Source organism: Pithys albifrons, chromosome 8 (assembly GCF_047495875.1).
Source record: "Pithys albifrons albifrons isolate INPA30051 chromosome 8, PitAlb_v1, whole genome shotgun sequence".
In the NCBI taxonomy this organism is placed as follows: domain Eukaryota; kingdom Metazoa; phylum Chordata; class Aves; order Passeriformes; family Thamnophilidae; genus Pithys; species Pithys albifrons.
In genome coordinates, this window is record NC_092465.1 from 1,849,541 (window position 1) to 1,876,033 (window position 26,493).

Consider the following 26,493-nt stretch of genomic DNA (forward strand, 5'->3'; position numbering starts at 1 on the left):
GAGCCCAGGTGCTACAGGTGGGAGCCCAGGTGCTGCAGGTGGGGGCCCAGGTGCTGCAGGTGGGGGCCCGTGTGCTGTAGGTGGGAGCCCAGGTGCTGCAGGTGGGGGCCCAGGTGCTGCAGGTGAGGGCCCAGGTGCTGCAGGTGGGGGCCCAGATGCTGCAGGTGGGGGCCCAGGTGCTACAGGTGGGAGCCCAGGTGCTGCAGGTGGGGGCCCAGGTGCTACAGGTGGGAGCCCAGGTGCTGCAGGTGAGGGCCCAGGTGCTGCAGGTGGGGGCCCAGATGCTGCAGGTGGGGGCCCAGGTGCTGCAGGTGGGGGCCCAGGTGCTGCAGGTGGGGGCCCAGGTGCTGCAGGTGGCTGTCCTGTCTGTCAGTGTGTCTGTGTGTGTGTCTGTGTGCCGGCAGCCCCGGTGAGCGCGGGCAGACGGAGCGCTCCGCGGGCCCTTCTAACTCGGCGCTGTTTCCCCGCAGAGCCAGCGCGGCCGGCGCGGTGCCCACCCCGCGGACAGTCCCCCGGAGCAGAACTGCGACCACAGGGCTCGCAGGAGCCGGCCCCGCCCGTCCCAGCACGGCCGAGCGCACTGTCCCCTCGCCGAGGAGCCGCTCCCAGACTCCCAGCAGGACTCCTACCAGCCCCACCGGAGCAGGGGCTCCCCTGGCGGGCACGGGCACGGCCACGACGCGCGGCACCGGCTTTGAGACACCGGGAGCCATCCCTCCATCCATCCCTCCATCCATCCCTCCATCCATCCCTCCCCTGCCATCCCACAGCTGGACCATCCTCGCTGGGCAGTGTGGCAGCTGCTGCTCCAGCTGCTGCTCCAGCTGCTGCTCCAGCTGCTGCTCCAGCTGCTGCTCCAGCTGCTGCTCCAGCTGCACCCTGCTCTCATCAGTATTAATTAGGGCAGCAAAACCCCGCCCGGCCCTTCCGTTCCTGCCCGACCATAGAGGTTGTTTTGGGGTTACTTTTGGTTTTACTCCAGCATTTGCATTTATAGCCATATTTTTTTTTTGTCCTTAGGTGTTAGACACATCCGTTTGTAATCTCGGGTACTTATCAAGGCACTTATAAAATAATTTCCTCTGCTGGAAATTCCAAATGACCAGTTCCAGTTGGAACCAATTTATAAACCAATTCCTGTTGGAATTTGGGTGAATTGACTGGAAAGTCGATGTGAGCATGTTGCAAACAGTTGGGAAAAAAACCAAACATACAAAGAAAAATCTGAAAATTATAAATCACTGGAAGCCAGAAAGTCAACTCCAGTATTTGTTTGCTGGGAGCTCAGTTTCCAGTTCCAGTTAGAATAAAAGGATTTCTGTGATTTATTTCCAGAATGGCTTTTTCAGACAAACCAAATGTAAACTCTCGAGAGTGCCAAATATCACAAATTACTGCAGCAGTGACAAAACACTTTCCACTTGGGAATTATTTTTAGACCTGGCACGAATGTTGCAGCCAAATGGTTCTTTATTTCAGCCAGTCCTGATGGGTTTGTCGGGACCAGCAGGGAGGAGCTGTGACAGGAGAAGGGAAATAGGGACAAGAAGAGGAACAAACTCCACAGTTTGTGAGGTTGGAAGTTGGGAATAGCCTTTTTTCCCTCTCTTTTCCCTGAGCTCAGCTCCAGGTCCCCAGATGAAACAGGAGTGTAGAGATACCAGATTTTTGTCCCGTTTTTCTCCTGCCTTTTAAATGGGACACAATTCCCTCCTCTCCCCCAGTGTGTGGAGTCCCTCCATTCCACTCCCCCATGTTCCATCTTCCCAAATCCACCTCTGAACGTGTGAAAATTCCGGCGTTGCACAAGAACTCTCTGGAAGATCCAGTTCCATTTCCCTTGGGAAGTGCAAGGGAGGGATGGGGTGACACAGGTCGGGAGTGCCAGATGGAAATCCACTCGGAGGGAGCTGATCCACAGCTTGGATTCCAGGAGAAACCTTTGGAGATCTCGCTGCCTTACTTCCTACCACCATTTATTCCACCTGCTGAGTCTTGACTTCCTTTCAGGAGATGAATTTCTGGGATTGGACCTTGTGTCTTACAGCAAAGCCTTGGATGCAAAGGGACTGAGAACTGCCCCCCCCTGCCCCTTCTGAACAACCACTGACATCTTCCAGCAGAGCCTCCCGAAATTCCCACCTGTGCATTCCCTAAAATTGACACAGTGATGCTGAACGTGCATTTTTATGCAGGTTCTTGTCAAAACAACTCCTGTTTTTCAAGAATGAGTGTCATTAACTCTTCTCTTTGCTTGTTTTCCTCCCAGAGCCTGCTGAACCCAGGCTCTGACAGCATGTAGCACTGCAGGAATTTCTGGAATATTATGGTTTCTCCTTCTTTCTGGGCCAGCTGGCAAAGCCCACTGGTGTTTCCAGCATCCTGAGCTCTGATTATCTTCTGGAGGTTAATGAGAACAGTCACAAATCTCCTTGTGGGACACCCCAAACTGACCCAGCTCCAGCTGCATTAAAGGATGGCAGATGATGATTAATTATTCTAATAACTCCACTGTCCAACAGGCAGCTCCAGCCCTGCTGGGTGATCCCAGTGGACCAGTTCCAGTTCCCAGGATGAAAATGGGAATCTCTGCATCCACTGGAGTCACAGGGTCAGGATGGACCTGCCAGACCTGATCCTGCCCCTTCTCCTCTGGCTGAAGGTGCCAAAGGAGGGACCTTCCAGCCTGGGAGCAGCAGCTGCAGCTCCTCCTGCTATATTCCCTGCTCCAGGAATCTCCAGCCCTTTTCCATGCCCAGCACAGTGGGGTGTCCTCCAGGAATCTCCAGCCCTTTTCCATGCCCAGCACTGTGGGGTGTCCTCCAGGAATCCTCCAGCCCTTTTCCATGCTGAGCACAGTGGGGTGTCCTCCAGGAATCTCCTCCAGGCCTTTTCCATGCCCAGCACAGTGCAGTTCCCTCCAGGAATCTCCAACCCTTTTCCATGCCCAGCACAGTGCAGTTCCCTCCAGGAATCTCCAGCCCTTTTCCATGCCCAGCACAGTGCAGTTCCCTCCAGGAATCTCCAGCCCTTTTCCATGCCCAGTCCCTGCATGAGAAAGGAGGGTCAGGCAGGGCCTTTCTCTCTGAGCTCCTCCCAGTTCCTTCTTTGTGCATCCAAGTCCTGATTGCAGAGGAGCCCTCCCAGCAGCTGCTTCTCCTTATCCTGCAGTATCATTAGGGATCATTAGGGATCAGCTCATTACCTGCCTGCAGGTATTTGCATATTTGCAGGTTGCTGCCAAGCACACACAGATTCTCCAGAGCCTTTTGGAGCCTTGTTTTTAAGTCTTCCATGTCATGCCAGGCAAGGGAAGGATCCACACCTGCACAGACCCTCCACCTGAAGCATCCCAAGTGCCAAAACTGCTCTGTTTGGATAAAAACAAGCTTGTGAGGGAAGTCATGGCTTGTCCTGAGGTCCTTTCTCACCTGGGTTAAGTTGGATTTACTCCTGTGTGTGATGAGTTTCTCCTTCTTCCCAGTGCATTTTACTCCAGGGATCCAGTCAGGAGTGGCTCAGTTTCCTTCCTTGCTGGGGATTTTTATTCTTTGCAAACAGATTCACCTGTAAGTACCAACATAGCAACTGTAGAGTCTTCATTTATTCCAGACAGTCTTTGTTTGAAAAAGGGATTTATTTTCAGGACACACCATGATGGGTAAAGGCTGTGCTGGGGACCAGGACGTGGTAACTCAGGGTTTCAGTCAGAATTCCAGCACTGCTGGATTGGGATTGAATAGAATTGGGCAGGTCAGGTATTCCTGACTGAATCCAATGCAGCCCCATTTTCCAGTCCCTGCATCATTTCTCCTTATTATTAAAATCCTGTTAAAGATCAGAGCTCTGTCCCAAACTCTGGCTTAGGACAAACAGGAGTTCTTATAAAGTTCTGTTGCTATCTGAGTTTCTCCTTAGGGCACTCTGGGACTAACAATTATTTAGCCAATAAAGGTGACAACAAGAGTCTCTGAAGACAAAATTGAGTGTGTTCATAAGTTGGGACTCCATTAACAAAGTCTTTTAAAGCTTTTGAGCCCACTTTAAGGCAGGTAACTGTTTAATTTTAATCCCAAACCCTTCCTCCTTGGCAGGTTGTATTTAACATGTTCAGGTTCTTTTCCTGATGCCAGACATTTATCCCATGGGATGTGCAGCTCACAACTGGCATTTGTGACTTTGAGGTCAGTTTGATGCCAAACCTCCTGAACTCAGCTTGGTCTCAGCTCCACAGAATTCCCTGAAACATCCCAGGATCTTCTGTCTGTCCTGACTTTACCATTCCAAACCCATCCTGCTAATCCTCTCGCTCATGTCCCACTGATCTGGGTAAGTCAGGGGTTCTGATACTCATTTTTAATTTAATAATTTATAAATGTGTCCTCTGCTGTATTTTCTTTCACAAGTTCAGCCCTTCTGAAGCTTGTCTTTGATTTCCACATTTTTTCTCCATGTTTTATTAAGGCAAAATAACTGGAGACCACAAATGAAAAGGATCAGGTGCATCTTTTGTAAACAGATGCCAAAATCAGATGGATATTTTGTAAAATGCCATTTATACAAACCTGGGTTTGCTCCTCCAAATGTCTATTTCAGAATCAAGTTCTCTGATGTGTGTTCCCCCAGCTGGTGCTGATCCAGGTTGGGATCCCTGGGATTCTGCTGGTTGGTTGCAGTTGCCTCTAATTCCTTCAGAGAGGGGGTGATTGGGATAACCTTTGTTAGGCTGTTATTCAAGCCCAGTTTATTTTATATAGGAAAATAAAGGGAAATTTTAATAATGTTATAAAATACATGTAAGGAATTAACTTGCAGAAAAGGCAAAAAATGCTACTTAGGATTAAAATTCAAGATTTTTTTTCCTGTGTGTGGAATCCACTTAAGAAGTGGAGAGAAATATTGTCATTAACTCCACGTAGGGAATCTGGGGAGAAGGTAGGAAGGATTTAAGTGTTACTGAGTGTGTCATTCCTTTATTCCTTCCAGACTGGGAGTAGCCTTGGCTTGGTCTCAGTGATGGTTTAGACCTCCCTTTCCCCCCCAGATTCCTCCCTGGAGTAGATCCTACTCCTGTCTTCTCCAAGAGCAAGGTCTGGCCAGGAATGTCCCCTCCTGGCCACCACCTGCCTCTCCAGTGTCCCCTGGAACCCCAAATGTCCTGAATGCCCCCCCTGCCCCTGTGGAGTTGGTCCCCAGGGGAGGATTCTCACAGACAGGACCAATATCTGTGTTACCAACGGGGTGAGAACAGAGCCAGGACAAAGAGCACATCTGTAAGAGCACAAATTCCAAGAATCCCACCCCTGCATTTGTGTTTTGGGGACCCAGGGGGATGTTTTCTCATCCAGCAGCAGTGGATTTACTGCAGTTTTGATCCTGATCCTCCAGCACTTGGTTTTGGCATTTTGCACATGGGATTGATTTTTCCACACCTTGTATTCCTTCCATGTTAATTACTGAGTGACAGGACCTGTTAAAACCAGAGCCCAGTGTGTTCATTCCTGCTGAAACCACAGGAATAACTTTAACTTTGGCCCAGGTGTAGATTTTGGATGTGGCTGATGAATATCCCAGGACACACCAGTGGCCCGAGGTCGGGAATGAAGCACTCCCAGTAAATCCAGTGTGGGGGCTCCGAGCTTTGAGGTGGGGCAGAGGAGAGTCACAGCACCCAAAAACTCCACTGATATTCCTGACAATTCCAGACCTGAAGGACGTGAGGTGTGTGGGGCCAGGCTGGGAATAGACAGGCAGAGTCAGCCAGGCCCCAAGTCAAGGAAAATGCAAATTTGGTGTGAGCAGAGGGGGAGAAAGATGGGAACAGTCATTCCAACTGCAAACTCTGGACCTTGGGCTTCTCAGATCCCAGAAAATCTCTGTTTCTCAGCCAAACTGGTTCCCAGTGGGAGCTTGGCCCCGCTGCCTGCAGCCTCACTGGGAGCCAGTTCAGAGTCTGGTGAAGACACTACTGCCTTTACTGGGACAAAACTCCCCCAGTTGGTGTTTTCTGCTGGTTTGCCCTTTGTTTCCCCCATAGATCTGTGTGTGTAGCACCCGACGAGGCATGTGGGTCCAACATACTATGCAATGTGTACAGTGGTGCATGCTCTGCTCTCCCTCTGCTTTTAGTGGCTTTCAAGGAAACCCCCCCAAAAAATAACTACAATAAAACTCAAGTGGTGTTATTTTTGTGACCAGGATCATGCAGACTTGCATGCCCATAGTATCCTCATTTCTATGGATTGGTTTTTCTGGAATTTAGATGTACAAAGTTGAACTGCATTACAGGAACTTTTCTACAATAAATGAACCAAAAGTACAAACCCTTCACGAGTCTCTGGAGTCTCTTCGTGTCCTGCTCTAGGATGGGAAAAATGCTTGGAGGAGCCAGGAGGAACTTGGAGTCCTGTGGTATTTCTGCTGTTTGCCAATAGCTTTTGGCAGTGTTGCATTTTTAGTAGGATTTAATGACATCCCAAGGAAGGAGCTGCATCTGCTCTGGGAAATAAATGATGTTTATTTTTGTAACGATCTGCTCTTAAATAGCTGTGGCTCAGGAGTACAAAAATACAGAGAGAATTCCTCCCCCTTTCAGCAGGGAGCAAAACCCTGGCAGCCAACTGCTCCCTGGGGGATTCTTGGGAATGTGGCCGGGTTTGGGGCTGGGCCTCGGGTGGTCTCCCACTCCAAGGGGTCCTAGAGAGAAGCAGGAGTTAAAATGGTGGGAGGTGACAAGGATAATTAGAGGATAATTAAGTTTATCACAGGATCACTCAGGCTGGAAAAGCCCTCCAAGGCCATGGAGTCCACCCTGTGCCTGATGCCCAGTTGTTTACGGTGTCTTGGAAAACTGGGAGCACTGGGAGATGCTGCCTCTAGCAGAGAGTTCCCAAAAAGTGACCAGCAGGAACCTGCAGCTTCCCAGAGAGCACCCAAACCCCACCCTGGAAGGGCAGGAGGACCTGGACCAGGTAAGCTGCACTTCATTGGCATTTACACACCTAATGCTTCTAAACTTCTGTTTAATGGGATTTTCTGTCTGTGTGTTCAACCTCCACCCCTGGAGGGATTCAAAGCCCTGTGGATGTGGCACTTGGGGACATGGGCAGTGCTGGGGGTGGTTGGACTCTGAGAGGGCTTTTCCAACCCAAACCATTCCATGATTCCCCACATGTTTGGGGTTTTCCTGACAGAAGGGTTTCCACTCCATGGTGAAACCCTTGCAGAGGCTCCCAGAGCACTTCCCCAGCATGGAAAGGCTCCCATGACCCCCTGTCTGTGGTGGAGCTGCTGCACACAAAATGTTCTCACCCTGGAAAAGCCTTCCCAGGTGTCCAGGAGGGAATTCTGAGGCTGTGCTGGGAGTGCTTCCTTAGAAAGCTTCCAGCAGCACTAGAAATCCCAACTTTATCCAGAAAGATCCACAGTGTGATCCAGGATAACCCAGCCTGCCACACAGAACCCCCCAGAACAATCCATGGGGGGAACCTCACTGCTTGGCTATTTAATAATTAAATGTTTAATTGGGCTTTGGTCCCTCTCACACCACTCAGCCCCTGACCCTGCCACGAGCCCACCCGTGTTCCAGGAGAGCTGAGAGTGGAAATGAACCTCGTGCATCTGAAATTCCAAGCTGAGGAACAGCAGGGGGATAATTGCAGCCTAATGAATAATTAATTCCATTGCAGGCTGGATGCTGGACTTGTGGATGTGGATCATCATCACCCTTGGAGGAGCTGCTCCATTTCCCTGCCAGTCACAGACTGTCCCAGCACCCACAGCCCTGCATGGGGATGGATTGGGACAGTTTATTAATTGGGATATTTATTCCTTCAACTGTTTAAGCCATAAATTCCCCTCCAGAGCAGCAGGAAACACAAAGCCTGTGGACATGAACAGAAACTCGATTCCTCTGCTTTGGTTACAGGCCAGTATTGCAGCAGGGAAATAAAAGAAAGGAGCTGCTGTGGGAATAAAAGCTGCTGGAAGGAAACAAGGAAAAACCTCTGGAAGAGCAAAGGAGAGTATCATGCCCATCCCTGGGAGTGTCCCAGGCCAGGTTGGACAGGGCTTGGAGCAACCTGGGACAGTGGGAGGTGTCCCTGTCCATGGCAGGGGTGGCACTGGATGGGCTTCCAGGTCCTTTCCCACCCAGACCAGTCTGGGATTCCCTATGGGAAGGGGGCAGGCAGCACATGGGAAGATGGAAGCAGCACACCAGGCAGAAAGGAGGGAAGGTGGAGTGGAACTGAGTTGTTGTGCCAGGCTGCAGAGGAGCAGGAAGAACCAGAGGCAGTGCTGAGCTCCTGTGTGCACTGGGAAAGACTTGAGGATTTTAGGGCAGAGACTTCTCTGTCCCAAGTAAGGCATCCCATGCCATGCCATGCCATCCCATGCCATGCCATGCCAAGAGGAGTGTCTCTGTCCCAGGAGGGGACACGGCTCAACTTCCAGCTGCCTCAGCTGCCACCTGGCCAAGCTTCCACCAAAAGGACTCCATGAGGTTCTGTGGTGATAAGCAAAGCCTTTCACCTCTGAACCTGAGCCTAAATCCCTTTCACCCCTGAACCTGAACCTGACCCTGACCCTAAACCCCTGAACCTGACCCTGAACTAAACCACAGCCCTCCCACAGCCTCACTCCTCAGTGCCTCCCAGTCCCAGCTCCTTGCTCAGGGCTGGGTTTCCCTCACCAGCCCTCCCAGGGGGTTTCAGCAAGGGATGTCCAACACCTGTGCAAGGCACAGGCACCTGTGTCTGCCTGGGGGAATGGCCTCAGCAGCCCCAAATCCCAGTGCTGCCATTCCCATCCCCTCCCAGGGCCGTGGGAAGGCTCAGTGTGTGGCCCAGGTGAGGTGTCTGTGCAGGTGCTGCTGGCACAGGTGAGGGCAGGGAATGCTGCATTGTGTTAAATAAAGCTGTGTTTTGATCAGGGGAAGGACAAGCAGGGCAGATCCCCCACCTCTTGTCTCAGCTGCTACACAGAGCTGGGTACAATCTACTTATTTCCTGGGGTTTTCAGATCATTAGGGAATTTAAACTCAGTGGTGGGTTTGGATAGGGAAATTTCTCCTGGAGACAGAGCTCAGGGAGACCCTGGGGCCCTTCCAGGGCCTGAAGGGGCTCTAGGAGAGCTGGAGAGGGACTGGGGACAAGGCCTGGAGGGACAGGACACAGGGAAGGGTCTGAACAGCAGGAGGTTTGTGCAGGACATGGGTGAGAGCTCCGGGTTGGAGGCCGCAGCAGGGACTGCCCAGGGCAGCTGGTCCGGCCTGGGGGGCGCGGGGGACGATCCCTGACCCGCTCCGGGCCTGAACCCTCCCAGTCTGGGCCCTCCCGGGGGTTCGAGGGGATGATCCCTGACCCCCCCACCCCTCCAGCAGAACTCTCCCGGTTTGAGCCCTCGGAGCCCTCAAAAGGGATGTGAGATGTTCCCTGATCCCCTCCCTGCCCTCAGGTCCCCGTTCCAGCCCTCGGAGCCCTCCCGGGAGTGCCAGGGGGTAATCCCAGCCCTGCTCCCGGCCGATCCTGCCCCGCTCCCGTCCCGTCCCTCCCGGGGTGCCAAGGGGTGATCCCTGCCCCGCTCCCAGCCCTCAGCTCCCCGTCCCGTCCCTCCCGGGGATGATCCCGGCCCCGCTCCCCATCCCGTCCCTCCCGAGAGTGCCCGGGGGATGATCCCTGCCCCTCTCCCGGCCGATCCTGCCCCTGTCCCGCTCCCCTCTCCTGTCCCCCCGGCCCAGGGGGTGATCCCCTCTCCCGTCCCGTCCCCCCGTCCCGGCGGTGCCAGGGGGTGATCCCCGCCCCTCTCCCGTCCCGTCCCCCCGGCCCAGGCGGTGCCAGGGGGTGATCCCTGCCCCTCTCCCGTCCCGTCCCGGCGGTGCCAGGGGGTGATCCCGGCCCCTCTCCCGTCCGGTCCCGGCGGTGCCAGGGGGATGATCCCTGCCCCTCTCCCGGCCGATCCTGCCCCTGTCCCGCTCCCCTCTCCTGTCCCCCCGGCCCAGGGGGTGATCCCCTCTCCCGTCCCGTCCCCCCGTCCCGGCGGTGCCAGGGGGTGATCCCCGCCCCTCTCCCGTCCCGTCCCCCGGCCCAGGGGTGATCCCTGCCCCTCTCCCTTCCCGTCCCGTCCCCCCGGCCCAGGGGTGATCCCTGCCCCTCTCCCTTCCCGTCCCGTCCCGGCGGTGCCAGGGGGTGATCCCTGCCCCTCTCCCTTCCCGTCCCCCCGTCCCGGCGGTGCCAGGGGGTGATCCCTGCCCCTCTCCCGTCCCGTCCCCCCGGCCCAGGCGGTGCCAGGGGGTGATCCCTGCCCCTCTCCCGTCCCGTCCCCCCGGCCCAGGGGGTGATCCCTGCCCCTCTCCCGTCCCGTCCCCCCGGCCCAGGGGTGATCCCTGCCCCTCTCCCGTCCCCCCGGCGGTGCCAGGGGTGATCCCTGCCCCTCTCCCTTCCCGTCCCCCCGGCGGTGCCAGGGGGTGATCCCTGCCCCTCTCCCTTCCCTTCCCGTCCCGTCCCCCCGGCGGTGCCAGGGGGTGATCCCTGCCCCTCTCCCGTCCCGTCCCCCCGGCCCAGGGGGTGATCCCTGCCCCTCTCCCGTCCCGTTCCCCCGCGCCCCGCTCTGTGATGGCGGCCGCGGTGCCGCCCCCGCGCGTCAGTCCGTGCGACGCGCCCGGGCCGGGCCGTGCTGGGCCGTGCGGTGCCCGAGCCGCGCCGCTCCCTCCGCCGCTCCCTGCGCCGCTCCCGGAGCCTTTCCCGGCGCTCATCCCGCCGCTCATCCCGGTGTATCCCCCAGGACACCTCCCGGCGGCGATGCGGCCCCGGCGCGGCCCCAGCCCCGCTCCCAGCCGCGGCCCCCGCCGGCTCCCGGGGCCCTGAGCGCCCTCAGCCCGCCCGGCCCGGCCCGGCTCGGCCCTGCCCGCCATGGGGATCCTCTTCACCAGGATATGGAGGCTCTTCAACCACCAGGGTGAGCGGGGCCGGGGTGGGGGAGCCGCTCTGAGCCCCTCGGGCTGGGGCTGCCGAGGGGCCGCGTGGGGCCCCCTCCGACAGGCCGGATGGGTTTGAGGGATAAATCTGCCTCATTCCTGCAGTAAATGCTGTTTGTACCTTTAGCTGTGGCCGCCCCTGGATCCCCGGAGTGTCCCAGGCCAGGCCGGACGGGGTTTGGAGCCTCCTGGCCTGTGGAAGGTGCCCCTGCCCAGGGCAGGGTGGGACGGGATGAGCCCCAAATTCCTGATGAATTTCCCTTCCCAAACCGTGCCGTGGTTTGTAACACCCACCCCCTCGGAGCGAGGTGTCACTTGCGCTATAAAACACTTCTTCCCGTGTCTGGAAGCCCCTGGAATTGGGTTTTGAGGAGCTCCAGCTCACTCACGCCTGCACTGGGGGTGTCCCTGTTGCCTCCCCTTTCACTCTCGGTGCAAATCCAACAAAATCCTTTGTGTTGGGGCATCCAGAGCTGCCGATCCAGCTGGTCCCCAACATTTGCCATCCTGGCAGCATCTCACCCGAACCAAAGTTCCCCTAAAAGTTGTGTGGGGTCGAGTAAGCAGCTCCTTTTGCAGTGTTATTGTGCAGTTATGCAGAGTTACTGAAACTGAGTTTATGTCGGTAGAGACAACTCTGCAAACCCACATGATGTTGATAAAATCAATCAGAAAAACCCACGTACCTGAGCCCTGTCCCCTCCCTCTGCTCTGGGGTAATAAATGCTTTAATTGGATTTGATGTGAGTGTACATTATCTCAGTGTCTGAGGCTTGGGATGTTCATAGCAATGAAAGGGGGGTTGGATCAAGGGTTGGGCTTGATGATCTCAGAGGTCCCTTCCAACCCAACTGATTCTGTGATTCTGTAGTGGCTTTTTGTTGCCCTTGGGACCAGTGGGGGAAGAAAGTCCCTTCTCACAGAGCTCTGAGTTGGGTGTTGGTGCAGGAAAGTTGTGCAGCAGAGCTCAGGCTGTGTGTGCTCCCTGTCCTGGAATCCACAGCTGTGCAGTTCCCAGTGGGGTTTGGGATGAGCACACACAGTGGGATTTGGGCACGGAGCTCCAGGATGTCAGGGGAGGTTTGTTTGGGCTCATCCCGAGCTGGGCTGGGCGAGTGTGCCCTGTGAGATGTCTGTGGGCAAAGCTGTTCTGGGGGGTCCAGAGGGGAAGGGGGGCACTGGGGGGCACTCAGAGCTGCAGCTTGGGCTGGGTTTGGTTTCCAGCTGCAAACCCTGGGGTTTCACTTCCCGAGAGATCAGGGTATTCCCAGATAAAGGCCTTGCAAAGGGACAGTGGGATTGCTGCAGGGGCCCGGGGCAGGATCCCAGTGTGGCATTGCCCTGGCAGTTCAGAGCAGGAAAAGATCCACGTGTAACCTCTCTGGAGCTGTTCCTGCAGACAGGGACCAGCTGCCAGTCCCTTCCCCTCAGGGCAGAACCTCCCCACAGGCTGGGCCAGATCTCCTGGAGCTGGGCAGGCCTGGCTTGGAAAACCAGAGGAAGACCCAGCTGGTGTCACGATAGTGAACCAAGCGACTTACTGGCCCTGTTGTCATTTCAGAGCACAAAGTGATCATTGTGGGCCTGGACAATGCAGGGAAAACCACCATTCTGTACCAATTGTGAGTATGACCTGTGGGCAGTTTGGGGACTTCCACGTGGGGGGGTGTGTTGCTGCCTTGCTGGCTGGGTTTGCTCCCGTGGGTGGTTGGAGTTTGGGAAGGTCTCTGCTCCTGTGGGTGGCTGGAGTTTGGGAAGATCCCTGCTCCTGGGGATGGTTGGAGTTTGGGAAGGTCCCTGCTCCCATGGGTGCCTGGAGTTTGGGAAGGTCTCTGCTCCTGGGGGTGCCTGGAGTTTGGGAAGGTCTCTGCTCCCATGGGTGGCTGGAGTTTGGGAAGGTCCCTGCTCCCATGGGTGGTTGGAGTTTGGGAAGGTCCCTGCTCCCATGGGTGGTTGGAGTTTGGGAAGGTCCCTGCTCCCATGGGTGGTTGGAGTTTGGGAAGGTCTCTGCTCCCATGGGTGGTTGGAGTTTGGGAAGGTCTCTGCTCCTGTGGGTGCCTGGAGTTTGGGAAGGTCTCTGCTCCCGTGGGTGGCTGGAGTTTGGGAAGGTCCCTGCTCCCATGGGTGGTTGGAGTTTGGGAAGGTCTCTGCTCCCGTGGGTGGTTGGAGTTTGGGAAGGTCTCTGCTCCCATGGGTGGTTGGAGTTTGGGAAGGTCTCTGCTCCCATGGGTGGCTGGAGTTTGGGAAGGTCACTGCTCCCATGGGTGGTTGGAGTTTGGGAAGGTCTCTGCTCCCATGGGTGGGTGGTTGGAGTTTGGGAAGGTCTCTGCTCCCATGGGTGCCTGGAGTTTGGGAAGGTCTCTGCTCCTGGGGGTGCCTGGAGTTTGGGAAGGTCTCTGCTCCTGGGGGTGCCTGGAGTTTGGGAAGGTCTCTGCTCCTGGGGGTGGTTGGAGTTTGGGAAGGTCCCTGCTCCTGTGGGTGGCTGGTGTTTGGGAAGGTCCCTGCTCCCGTGGGTGACTGGAGTTTGGGAAGGTCCCTGCTCCCGTGGGTGACTGGAGTTTGGGAAGGTCCCTGCTCCTGGGGGTGCCTGGAGTTTGGGAAGGTCTCTGCTCCCGGGGGTGGTTGGAGTTTGGGAAGGTCTCTGCTCCCGGGGGTGGTTGGAGTTTGGGAAGGTCCCTGCTCCTGGGGGTGCCTGGAGTTTGGGAAGGTCCCTGCTCCTGTGGGTGGTTGGAGTTTGGGAAGGTCTCTGCTCCCGTGGGTGGTTGGAGTTTGGGAAGGTCTCTGCTCCCATGGGTGGGTAGTTGGAGTTTGGGAAGGTCCCTGCTCCCATGGGTGGGTAGTTGGAGTTTGGGAAGGTCCCTGCTCCCATGGGTGGGTAGTTGGAGTTTGGGAAGGTCCCTGCTCCTGGGGGTGGTTGGAGTTTGGGAAGGTCCCTGCTCCTGTGGGTGACTGGAGTTTGGGAAGGTCCCTGCTCCTGTGGGTGGTTGGAGTTTGGGAAGGTCCCTGCTCCTGGGGGTGGTTGGAGTTTGGGAAGGTCCCTGCTCCCATGGGTGGTTGGAGTTTGGGAAGGTCTCTGCTCACATGTGGGTGGTTGGAGTTTGGGAAGGTCTCTGCTCCCGTGGGTGGTTGGAGTTTGGGAAGGTCCCTGCTTTGCTCAGTGCTGTGTCCCAGCTCCCCTGCTGTTGGCACACACTGCCCTGTGGTGTTAAGGTGCCAGCTCTTTGCCAGGGTTGAGGTGAGTGCTGGCCATGGGACAGTGTTGCAAAACTGCTCCATGGCACAGATTTAAATGCCAGACAAAGGGCTGTGTGAGTGGCAGAGCAGCTCTCCCTGCTGTGCCCAGTGCTGGGGTGTCCTTTGGTGCTGTCTGTGGCACGGGATGATCCCAGGATGGACCCAGGACAACATCTCCATGCTGTCCTGCACCTCCTGCTTTCAGGGCTGGCTTTGACTTGTGTTTCCTTGCCTGGCCTTGCTCCTGCTTTCCATGGAGCTCACATGGGCTGCCTATCTCGGGCCTTTGATAAGAGGGTTCCAGTCTGTGCTCAGGCTCAGGAGCTGCTGGGTGGCACAGGCAGCTCAAGGTCTGTGCTGGGCACACATTGGCCCTTTCCCACGTGAAGGGCTCCCGAGTCAGCACCAGGAATAATCCCTGCTCAGAGATGTGGCTGTGCTGCTCCAGTCCTGCTCCTGAAATGGGCTCTCTGGGAATGGTCGGGATTTGTCACCCCCTGAGCTGCCTCTGCCTTTCCACAGCCCGGCCCTGGGGCAGCATCTGCCACTGCAGGGAGAGGGGAGGGTGGGCTGGGGGTCTGTGCAGGCAGGGAGAGAGGGCAGGGATGGGCTGGGGGTTTGTGCTGGCAGGGAGAGAGGGCAGGGATGGGCTGGGGGTTTCTGAGAGGGGAGGGATGGGCTGGGGGTTTGTGCTGTCAGGGATGGACTGGGGGTTTGTGCTGTCAGGGATGGGCTGGGGGTTTGTGCAGGCAGGGAAAGGGCAGGGATGGGCTGGGGTTTGTGCAGGGAGAGGGCAGGGATGGGCTGAGGGTTTGTGCAGGCAGGGAGAGGGCAGGGATGGGCTGGGGGTCTGTGCAGGCAGGGAGAGGGCAGGGATGGGCTGGGGGTTTGTGCAGGCAGGGAGAGGGCAGGGATGGGCTGGGGTTTGTGCAGGGAGAGGGCAGGGATGGGCTGGGGTTTGTGCAGGCAGGGAGAGGGCAGGGATGGGCTGGGGTTTGTGCAGGGAGAGGGCAGGGATGGGCTGGGGGTTTGTGCAGGGAGAGAGAGGGGAGGGATGGGCTGGGGTTTGTGCTGGCAGGGAGAGAGGGGAGGGATGGGCTGGGGGTTTGTGCTGGCAGGGAGAGAGGGCAGGGATGGGCTGGGGGTTTGTGCAGGGAGAGGGGAGGGATGGGCTGGGGGTTTGTGCAGGCAGGGCTGGGCAGGGCTGGGCTGGGGGTTTGTGCAGGGAGAGAGGGGAGGGATGGGCTGGGGGTTTGTGCTGGCAGGGAGAGAGGGCAGGGATGGGCTGGGGGTTTGTGCAGGCAGGGATGGGCAGGGCTGGGCTGGGGGTTTGTGCAGGCAGGGCTGGGCAGGGCTGGGCTGGGGGTTTGTGCAGGCAGGGATGGGCAGGGCTGGGCTGGGGGTTTGTGCAGGCAGGGAGAGGGCAGGGATGGGCTGGGGTTTGTGCAGGGAGAGGGGAGGGATGGGCTGGGGGTTTGTGCAGGGAGAGAGAGGGCAGGGAGGGGCTGGGGGTTTGTGCAGGGAGAGAGAGGGCAGGGAGGGGCTGGGGGTTTCTGAGAGGGCAGGGATGGGCTGGGGATTTCTGCAGGCTTTAGAAAGCACAAATACAATGCAGGGTATTTTTTAATGCAGCTCCTTGTGCATTTACTGCTGTCTGTGCCTTTCCATTTCCTCACAAACGTCTCACAGTTCTTCTTCCCCTTATTTCTGCAGTTTCAGTGTTTGATTTTCCCTTTCATACAATGGATCTCTGTGTCTCCTTTTTCTTTACACCCAGTTCAGCTCCACGGGATTTTCCCATCTCTCTGCTTGTGTCTCCCTTGCCTGTTTGCTCCATTCTGCTGCCTGACCCCTCCTTAACCCTCCCCATCTCTGCATGTCCCAAATCCCCCTTACAGACACTTCCTTCCTTCTGTTCTGTGCTCAGCTCTCCCTCCCCTCCCTGGGAGTTTGTGACCAGGTGGCAGGAATGGTGTTCCCCACCTATCCTGTTGCAAACTAGGAGTTTCCAACAGGTGGAATGGGAAAAGCTGTGGGTTCAGTGAAGGAAAAGGGATCATAAGTCTCTTCCAAGCATTGACAGAATTCTGCTGAGACCTGATTTTTAAATCTGAAATCAGCCACAGGCATCTTGTATTGTTGTTACCCTTAATTTGATTTTAGGGTCCTTCCAGTCCTCTTTCTCTCATATATTTGCCTTCAAGTGTGTGTGGGGAGCAGGTTCCTTGTTAAATGCTGAGGCACTGGATAACTGGGATTCCTTTCCAGGACACTGGGCCATCCCTTTATCTCCCTGTCACTCTGTGTCCCCTTCAGGAAATATTCCAGCACGTTACAAGTCTCAAATTGCTCTCACTGTAACCAGAACCTCTGCTGAAACTTTTAAAAGTTCATATATAATGAAAAAGGACATCAAGAGTGTCAGAGGAAAAAAAAATTCCTTGAAAATTGGTTTGCTTTGAAACTCCTGTTAATTTTTTTTGCAGTAGAGTTTAAATATTTAGAACTTCAGGAGTATCCAGAGCACACTTTTGGCTCTTTGGTGGTGTCAGTGACAGAGTTACACTCAGTGTCTCTAAACAAAATATTTGGGGTATTTAATGACTGCATTTGTCTCCAAAAAGTCGTGTGTGTTTGGCTGTGCTGAAGGGGGAAGAGCAGGAGGTTTGGACATGAAGCAGCTGAGCTGGGGAGATGTTTTTAGTGGCCTGCCCTGGAAGGAGGGTGGGCTGTGGTGGCTCTGCTGGGGCTGGAGGATGAGCTGCTGTTTTCCTGCAGCCTTGGCAATCCTGTGGCTGAACCACATTCCTGGACAAACCAACTGTCCTGTCCCACATGTGCCAAAACAGGCCTGGGGAAGGAAAAGCTGAGAGCCCCAAACAGCTTCTGCAGGGAAAAGCCCCTCAGCTTGATGATTTAATTAATTACAACACAGTTTTGTTCATGAGTGTGCTCTCAGCTCTGTAATTTGATGATTAGCCAGTTCAGAGGGTTATTTTTATTGCTGTTTTTATGTGGGTTTGTGCTCCTCCCCCATCACCCTTTGTCTGAGTGTTGTTGTAACTCCATCCAAGCTCAGAAAACCCTTCAGGTTTGGGTCTGGGGGAGGTGCTGGAGGTGACCCCCATGCCCTGTGCCTGGTGTGGGGTGCTGGAGGTGACCCCCGTGCCCTGTGCCTGGTGTGGGCTGCTGGAGGTGACCCCAGTGCCCTGTGTCTGGTGTGGGGTTCTGGAGGTGACCCCAGTGCTCTGTGTCTGGTGTGGGGTTCTGGAGGTGACCCCAGTGCCCTGTGTCTGGTGTGGGGTTCTGGAGGTGACCCCAGTGCCCTGTGTCTGGTGGAGATGCTGGTGGTGACCCCCATGCCCTGTGCCTGTTGGGGGTGTGGGGTGCTGGTGGTTACCCCCGTGCCCTATGCCTGGTATAGGGTGCTGGAGGTGACCCCAGTGCCCTGTGTCTGGTGGAGATGCTGGAGGTGACCCCAGTGCCCTGTGTCTGGTGGAGATGCTGGAGGTGACCCCAGTGCCCTGTGTCTGGTGGAGATGCTGGAGGTGACCCCAGTGCCCTGTGTCTGGTGGAGATGCTGGAGGTGACCCCAGTGCCCTGTGTCTGGTGGAGATGCTGGAGGTGACCCCAGTGCCCTGTGCCTGTTGGGGGTGTGGGGTGCTGGTGGTTACCCCCGTGCTCTGTGCCTGGTGTGGGGTGCTGGAGGTGACCCCTGTGCCCTGGTGTGGGGTGCTGGAGGTGACCCAGTGCTCTGTGCTTGGTGTGGGGTGCTGGAGGTGACCCCCGTGCCCTGGTGTGGGGTGCTGGAGGTGACCCCCATGCCCTGGTGGGGGTGCTGGAGGTGACCCCCGTGCCCTGGTGTGGGGTGCTGGAGGTGACCCCCGTGCCCTGGTGTGGGGTGCTGGAGGTGACCCCCGTGCCCTGGTGTGGGGTGCTGGAGGTGACCCCCGTGCCTGGTGGGGGTGCTGGAGGTGACCCAGTGCTCTGTGCTTGGTGTGGGGTGCTGGAGGTGACCCCCGTGCCCTGGTGTGGGGTGCTGGAGGTGACCCCCGTGCCCTGGTGTGGGGTGCTGGAGGTGACCCAGTGCTCTGTGCCTGGTGTGGGGTGCTGGAGGTGACCCCCATGCCCTGGTGTGGGGTGCTGGAGGTGACCCCCGTGCCCTGGTGTGGGGTGCTGGAGGTGACCCCTGTGCCTGGTGGGGGTGCTGGAGGTGACCCAGTGCTCTGTGCCTGGTGTGGGGTGCTGGAGGTGACCCCCATGCCCTGGTGGGGGTGCTGGAGGTGACCCCCGTGCCCCCTGTGCCCCCCAGCTCCATGAACGAGGTGGTGCACACGTCGCCCACCATCGGCAGCAACGTGGAGGAGATCGTGGTGAACAACACGCGGTTCCTCATGTGGGACATCGGCGGCCAGGAGTCCCTGCGCTCCTCCTGGAACACCTACTACACCAACACCGAGGTGGGAATGGCAGGGCTGGGAATGGCCCCCCAGGAGGGCTCTGGGGCTGGGATCTGCCCAGCTCAGCCTGGGGTTGCTTGGAGTTGTTCACAGATCCTCCCTCATCATCCATGGCCACTCTCTCCCAAACCTGCCCAGTGCTCAGGAATAAGGAGGACACCCCAAAAGTTTCCTCCCACAGTTCATCCTTCATCATCCATATCCATGGTCACTCTCTCCCAAACCTGCCCAGTGCTCAGGAATAAGGAGTAGTCCCCAGAAGTTTTCCTCCCTTGTTGTCCATGGTCTCTCTCCCAAACCTGCCCAGTCCTCAGGAATAAGGAGAGGAAACCAAAAGCTTTCCTCCCACAGATCTTCCCTCATCATCCATGGTCACTCTCCCAAACCTGCCCAGTGCTCAGGAATAAGGAGGACACCCCAAAAGTTTCCTCCCACAGTTCATCCTTCATCATCCATATCCATGGTCTCTCCCAAACCTGCCCAGTGCTCAGGAATAAGGAGTAGTCCCCAGAAGTTTTCCTCCCTTGTTGTCCATGGTCTCTCCCAAACCTGCCCAGTGCTCAGGAATAAGGAGAAGTCCCCAGAAGTTTTCCTCCCTTGTTGTCCATGGTCTCTCTCCCAAACCTGCCTAGTCCTCAGGAATAAGGAGAGGAAACCAAAAGCTTTCCTCCCACAGATCTTCCCTCATCATCCATGGTCACTCTCCCAAACCTGCCCAGTGCTCAGGAGTAAGGAGGAGACCCCAAAAGTTTCTTCCCACAGTTCCTCCTCCCTCATCATCCATGACCACTCTCTCCCAAACCTGCCCAGTGCTCAGGAATAAGGAGGAGACCCCAAAAGTTTCTTCCCACAGTTCCTTCTCCCTCATCATCCATGACCACTCTCTCCCAAACCTGCCCAGTGCTCAGGAGTAAGGAGGAGTCCCCAAAAGTTTTCCTCTGAGACTGTGGGAGCTCCATAAATTTACTTAAACATCCCAAGAGTTTTCAGAACTCTTTAGCAGAGAAGTTGCAGCACATACATATCTATATTTACACACATATATATAAATCTTATCATATATAAAAAATTTATCATATGTATAATATATACATTTAATCATATGTATATATAAATATAACTTCTATCAAGCACATGATAAAAATAATGTTTTAAATCAAGGTTTCCTGTGTGATCAAAATGGTTTTAGGAAAGGATTTTTTTAATAACAATTTCCTTTGTTCTCCTCTGCTTCCCTGTGAGGTGCTGTGACCTCTCAGAGGTGCTTTCCAGCCTAAATGAGTCTGTGACATTTATCTGTGTGTGGCTCTTGGAGTTTGGAGCTTCAGGGCTTGTTAAATCCTTTGCAAATACCTATTTGCTTGTTAGTTTTAGAACTAGAGAGATCAGACTGATCCAGTTGGTTTTCAAGGCTGCAGGAAGTGATTTGAGGGGTGTCTGTGGTGCCCCAGTTGTGCCAAGAGAAAACAACCCCAGACCTGGGATTGCAGACAATTCACTTGCTTTCAGTTTGAATTTTCCACTCACAAATGGAGAACAGAAAGTGCCAAGTTGTCTCAGCTGCCCTTGCCCCCAAACCACAGGGTGTGAAGCACCCCAGGGTTGTGGGACCACCCCTGGGGCTGGGGGGCTGATCCCTGGGGATCCAGCTGGGAACAGGGGAGTGGGAACAGGGATTGGGGGAGCTGATCCCTGGGGATCCAGCTGGGAACAGGGGCTGGGGGGCTGATCCCTGGGGATCCAGCTGGGAACAGGGGCCCTCCCTGGGGCTAGGGAGCTGATCCCTGGGGATCCAGCTGGTCAGTGGGGTGGGAACAGGGGCTGGGGGGGCTGCTGGATCCAGCTGGGCTGTGGGACCCTCCCTGGGACTGGGGAGCTGATCCCTGGGGATCCAGCTGGGAACAGGGGCTGGGGGGGCTGCTGGATCCAGCTGGGCACTGGGATGGGAACAGGGGCTGGGGAGCTGATCCCTGGGGATCCGGCTGGGCACTGGGATGGGAGCAGGGGCTGGGAGGGCTGATCCCTGGGGATCCAGCGGGGCACTGGGATGGGAACAGGTCCCTGGGCAGGAGCCAGGAGGATTTGGCCACTCAGAGGGGTTTGTTCTCTGCTAAGTCTGCCCTTCTTGCAGTTTGTGATCGTGGTGGTGGACAGCACAGACAGGGAGAGGATCTCTGTGACCAAGGAGGAACTGTATAAAATGCTGGCACACGAGGTGAGTAAACCCTGTGTCTTAGTTTTAATACTTATTTACTGTAATACTTATTTATTTCTCTCTTTATCTGTGTGCACATCAAGCAGATTTGCACCCTGAGCTGTTCCTGCCAGAGACTCTTTTGTGGACTCCCAGTAAAGCTGTGCATTAATCCTAAATTTGTCAGTGCTTCAGGGAAGCAGCACTTGGGATTGTAAATGATTCTGTGGGTTTTTTGCTTCAGTCCATGTTAACACCTGAATTAGATCCTTAAAAAAACCCCTGTTTCCTGCAGGAACTCAGTCACTCTTTTGGCAACTTCATGGGTGCCTGATGTTCTGTTTTCAGGGAAATAATCAGGTGCTTTATGGCAACCAGGTATAAAACTGAAGGAACAGGCAGCCCATGGCCAGACATTGTTCTGGTTTTGGAGGGTGTGAACTGCTAAATTGTAAAGCCCCTCTTGAAACCTGAGCCCTGGGTCAGGTCTGACCCTGAGCTCTGGGTCTGACTCATAAATACCAAAGTGATGGATAGGCCAGGCAGTACCTGTGGCAGGACCTGGCTCAGTGTCTGTGAGAGGATGCTGAGCTTGCAAATTTAAGGATCAGAATAAGAAAATCTGCATAAAAATGATGGCATTATATCCCAAAGTATGACATGTATGTTTAAGCCACAGCCACAGTTCAGAGACTGCAGGAAGGACAAACCCTGCCTATGGATTTCCTTGGAGAAAAAAAACCATAGTCTCTTGAATTTCTAATTTTTTGGTGTTTCATTTAATTATTTTAAAATTTTCTGGTGTTTAAATTGTAGTTAATAAAGCAAATTCTGCTGCAGTCAGAGCTGCTGCTGTCAGGGTCAGGATTGCAGAGCTGGACTCTTCAGGATGTTTTGCTTGGGAACAAAACCTGCCTCTTGTGTTTCCTAATCCCTAAAGGAAGATGTGGAAGTTGTTAATTAAACCTTGCCATGAGGAGAAGGGGGGAATTCCAGGAGCAGGAGCCCTTGCTCCGTGCTGGGAGGTGATTCCTGCCCCATTGTTGTCCAGCAGGATGTTCCCAGGCTGTGCCCACTCACCCCCCACACGTGTTTGGAGAGAACAGCAATACCTGCAAGCTGGAATGAAACTCAAATATTTGTCTAAAACAGCTTTTCTTTGCTCCTTGAAGTCTTTGCTTCCTGCCCAGCGGTTCCATTGAGCTCCTGTTGAGGCAAAGTTGAGTTTCCCAGCTCAGTTCCAACTATTTTCTGGAGCAGCTGATGGTTTGGGAATTAATTTTGCTGCCTGTAAACATCAGTGTGCCCGACAGGCAGTTAATGCCAGGCTTGGCTTGGCTTCCTGGAACACCTTTTGCTCTCTGAGGGAAAGGTTTTCCACACTCCCTGTGCTGCTGTAATTCCAGGCACTGTGTGGTCCAACAGCTTGTCCCTGTTCCCAGATTTAGTGCTGCTCAGGGACAGGGTGCTCTGATCCCCCTGGGGCCCAGCAGGACATTGTGCTGAGTTTTGGCATCATCCATGGCAAAACCTGGATGTTTGGGCTGCTGGATTCCAGGATTCCTGCACTGCTTGGCACCTTCTCCTGTGGGATTGGTGGCTGGGGCTCGGGGTTCTCTCTGGTACCACCTCCAAGGGCTGCTTTGGAATCATTTTCTCTTCCCTTCTCCTCCCTAGGACTTGAAAAAAGCAGGTTTGCTGATCTTTGCCAACAAGCAGGACGTGAAGGAGTGCATGACAGTGGCTGAGATCTCCCAGTTCCTCAAGCTCACTTCCATCAAGGATCACCAGTGGCACATCCAGGCCTGCTGTGCTCTGACTGGAGAGGGGTAAGGGGGTTCCTGTCCCTGGGAGGGGAGGCTGCACTTACCTGGGGGGTTGTTGCAGTGTGTGGTTTGAATTCACATTCCTCCCCTGTCAGTAACAGTCCCAAATGGTTTGGGTTGGAAGGGACCTCAAAGCCCACCCAGTCCCACCCCTGCCTTGGGCAGGGACACCTCCCACCAGCCCAGGGTGCTCCAGCCTGGCCTTGGACACTCCCAGAGATCCAGGGGCAGCCACAGCTTCTCTGCCCAACCTGTGCCAGGGCCTGCCCCCACTTGGTAATCTTGACATTTATTTTGAGCTCAGAACACAGACTTAGGGTCAATATGAATCAGAAAATCAAGTTCTACATCAAATCCACAGTCCTGCCTCACAGAGAGAAAACTTTTATGTGGTTTGGGCTTAGTGAGGGCAGGGTGGGAACCTGAAATCTGTTCTGGCTTATTGAGAATAATCCCAGTCAGAGAACTTGGTGTCCTGCAGTGCCGGGATCTGAAGGATCTCACTCCTGGATTGCACAGTGAGATCCAGAAAACCCCACACTTGGCACAGAGAGTTCCTGGGAGTCATTCAGAGTTCTGAGGGGGAATTCAAACTGATGCCAGGGAATCACCTTTGGAGCTGTCCTGAGAAGTGCACGTGTCCCTGACCACTCTCCCTTTTGTTCCAGGCTGTGCCAAGGACTGGAGTGGATGATGTCAAGGCTCAAGATCAGATGATTTTTACTGCCCTCAGTGCACAGACATTGCCCCAGAGGGGCACCCATGGCAGAGCCGGTGGGGTGGATGTATTTATACTGAACTGATTGCAACTGTGTTTTCTACAGAGCTGCCCCAGGCAGCGTGCAGGCCCTGGGCCATTCCCAGAGGGAAAGGTGCAGCCCTGGCTCCAGGCTGCTCTGCTTTCCCTGCAGGCCCTGGGCCATTCCCAGAGGGAAGGGTGCAGCCCTGGCTCCAGGCTGCTCTGCTTTCCCTGCAGGCCCTGGGCCATTCCCAGAGGGAAAGGTGCAGCCCTGGCTCCAGGCTGCCCTTCTTTCCCTGCAGGATCCATCTCGGAGCTGGGACTGACCTTCCCAAGCCTCAGCCCCTCGGGACAGCCCAGCCTTGGGCATGGAGAATGTGAAGCAAGAGGAAGGAGCTTTTAATTTAGAGTCTGATGATCCCATTGTAGCCCTCTCTAGTGGAAGGTGTTGGCTTCATTATTCCAGTAAATCAGCAACAAATCACTGGCTTAACTATCAACCCTCCAGTATTTTTAAGGTTCCCAATGTTACAAATGCAAACCTGTTCTCTGTATGTGAACTGTACATATTTGTGTATATTTATACCTCAGTTTTAGGTTCCTTGCAATCTGTTCAGAGCAGTGTGAGGCTGAAGCAGCATCTTTGCAGCAGCACTGACAGTGTCAGCCCCTGTCCTCGTGTCCAGCCTCTCCCTCTGTGCTGTCCCTCAGACATTGGTCCCCTCAGTTGGACAGACCAACCCTCCCTCCAGCCCAGGGCTCGTGTTCCACGGGAGGTTTTGGGTGGGGAGGAGGCTGGAGTGGATTGGGGCACACAAGGATTAAGCTGCAAGTAGCAGTGTTGGCAAACAGTACAAATTTGCCAGAGAGTTTCAAGTGAGATGGATTTTCCTTTTCTGTTGCAGTCCTTGGAGTGGGAGATGCTGCAGATGCACATCCTGCCGTGCTGTCCTTGGCAGTGCAGTTTGGGTCAGGTCTAGAAGTACCTTTAGCTGTCAGGAAGGGAAGGAATACCTTTTTTCTATAAACCAAAGAAGAGGCACAAAGGTATGTTTGACAGTCCCACTGGAACTGTGCAGGTCACGCTCTGATGAGGTGCTTTTCAGAGGGAAAACTCTCCTTGCTGCATCAGAGGTACAGCTGAGTCCACCCCCAGTGGAGGGGACCAGGTGGGGACAGAACACGACACTACTTGGGGAGCTCTCAGTGGCCCACACGAGTTCCAGGTGCCAACAGAACTCCTGGCATGGTCCCAGAGCAGCTGTGGAACACTGGGCTGACCTTTCCTTGCTGCAGCCCCTGCTGGGATGGGCATGCGGGATTCCCGCCGGGATGGGTACCCAGGATTCCCTCTGGGATACGAGTGCCCGGGATTCCCGGTGGGATACGGGCGTGCGGGATTCCCGGTGGGATGGGTACCCAGGATTCCCTCTGGGATACGGGTGCCCGGGATTCCCGGTGGGATACGGGCATGCAGAATTCCCACCGAGATGGGGTGCCCGGGATTCCCGGTGGGATGGGGTGCCCGGGATTCCCGGTGGGATGGGGTGCCCGGGATTCCCGGTGGGATGGGGTGCCCGGGATTCCCGGTGGGATGGGGTGCCCGGGATTCCCGCCGGGATGGGTGCCCGGGATTCCCGCCGGGATACGGGCGTGCGGAATTCCCGCCGGGATACGGGCGTGCGGAATTCCCGCCGGGATACGGGCGTGCGGAATTCCCGCCGGGATACGGGCGTGCGGGATTCCCGCCGGGATACGGGCGTGCGGGATTCCCGCCGGGATGGGGCGCCCTGGATTCCCGCCGGGATACGGGCGCCCTGGATTCCCGCCGGGATGGGGCGCCCTGGATTCCCGCCGGGATGGGGCGCCCTGGATTCCCGCCGGGATGGGGCGCCCGGGATTCCCACCGGGATGGGTGCCCGAGATTCCCTCTGGGATACGGGTGCCCGGGATTCCCACCGGGGAAGATCCAGGCAGTGGGATGGTGTTGGAGCTGTCAGTGCCGGGGCAGTGAGGGTGGCCCCAGCCACAGGCTCTGCTGCTGGAGGTGTTTGGGGAGCACAGCCGAGGGAAACCAGCCTGGGTTTAAGGTGTCCTTCCTTTCTGGGAAGGATGGAAAGGGCATTTTGCAGCAACAGCTTAGTGTGAACTTTTCCAGGTGCTTCTCTCTGGTTCTGGGATAACCTGGCTGGTGCTCCTGCCTCCTGGGAGCAGGAGAATCCACAGGGAAAGGGAGGGAGGGGCCAGCCTCAAAGGCCTGTATTTAACAAAGGCAGGGAAAGAGCTGAACTTTTTAATATTTTTGGTATCTGAGGCTCCCTGGCCGGGCTCTGCTGTCTCTGTGAAGCATTAAGGTGTACATGCATATCCCCATAGTGCATGCACATAGATCTTGGTATTTAACTGGTGTATTGCAAAATGTATCAATGTTTGAAGAATTAACAGTTTCCTGCAGAAACTCCCTCAGTTTCTCGGGCAGTACCTACAAGCAACAAGCTCTGTGCACACATGAAATGGAATTGTACATTTTCTAGTTAAAAAAAAAAAAGAAAAAGCAGACTTGCTTCTCAACCCCAGTGTTTGGTTTTTGAGTGTTTGGTGCCTGCAGGGGGCTTGGTGTGGTGTGAGGGCTCTGGGCTGGCCCCACACAGGCTGGGAAGGAGAGGATTGTTGCTGGCAGTGCCAGGGCAGTGGTGGAGCTGCTCAGGGTGTTTGCTGATGGCTGCACATCTGCAGCATTTCTGTGTCCCTGCAGTGGAGCTGTGGTGCTTTCTCAGGTGTGGGTTGTGTTGCAGCCACACTCTGTGTGTTTACAGGAGTTCTCTGGGGCTCCCTCTGCCCTCCCTTGGCCACTTCCACTTTCTGTGGCTCTGAGGTCCCTGTGGCCACCTGCCCTTGGTCTGTGGCCACCTGCCCTTGGTCTGTGGCCACCCGCCCTTGGTCTCAGGAGCAGCCCCAGAGCCCACTGAGGAGCTGGTGGAGCTGCACACCCAGCCTGGCTGCTCAGAGCTCTCTGTTGTGCCCTGAGGAGTTTATAATCCCAGAATTGAATTGTTTTCTGTGTG

At 55.6% G+C, this 26,493-nt stretch overlaps 3 protein-coding genes across 6 annotated transcripts in view; 2 read left to right on the forward strand and 1 right to left on the reverse strand.

The window, feature by feature from the left end:
* The window catches only part of CACNB4 (calcium voltage-gated channel auxiliary subunit beta 4), a 94,069-nt gene extending 87,747 nt beyond the window's left edge, over nt 1-6,322 (forward strand). For 2 of the 4 annotated variants that reach the window (XM_071561745.1, XM_071561746.1), the window contains one exon: nt 471-6,322. In XM_071561745.1, the coding sequence (XP_071417846.1) occupies nt 471-698 (228 nt within the window). In that variant the 3' untranslated portion in view covers nt 699-6,322. The remainder of the gene's footprint in view (nt 1-470) is intronic. The other 2 variants (XR_011698370.1, XM_071561747.1) reach the window with 2 other exon arrangements.
* Nucleotides 6,323-9,592: 3,270 nt separating this feature from the next.
* On the reverse strand, nt 9,593-10,912 carry LOC139675226 (uncharacterized). Its single transcript, XM_071562576.1, has one exon. The coding sequence runs from the start codon at nt 10,910-10,912 to the stop codon at nt 9,593-9,595; it is 1,320 nt and encodes a 439-aa protein (XP_071418677.1).
* On the forward strand, nt 10,661-26,004 carry ARL5A (ARF like GTPase 5A). Its single transcript, XM_071561751.1, has 6 exons — nt 10,661-10,956; nt 12,537-12,597; nt 18,522-18,669; nt 20,801-20,884; nt 22,541-22,692; nt 23,358-26,004. The coding sequence occupies exons 1-6, from the start codon at nt 10,911-10,913 to the stop codon at nt 23,404-23,406; spliced, it is 540 nt and encodes a 179-aa protein (XP_071417852.1). The 5' UTR covers nt 10,661-10,910; the 3' UTR covers nt 23,407-26,004.
* Nucleotides 26,005-26,493: the final 489 nt, after the last annotated feature.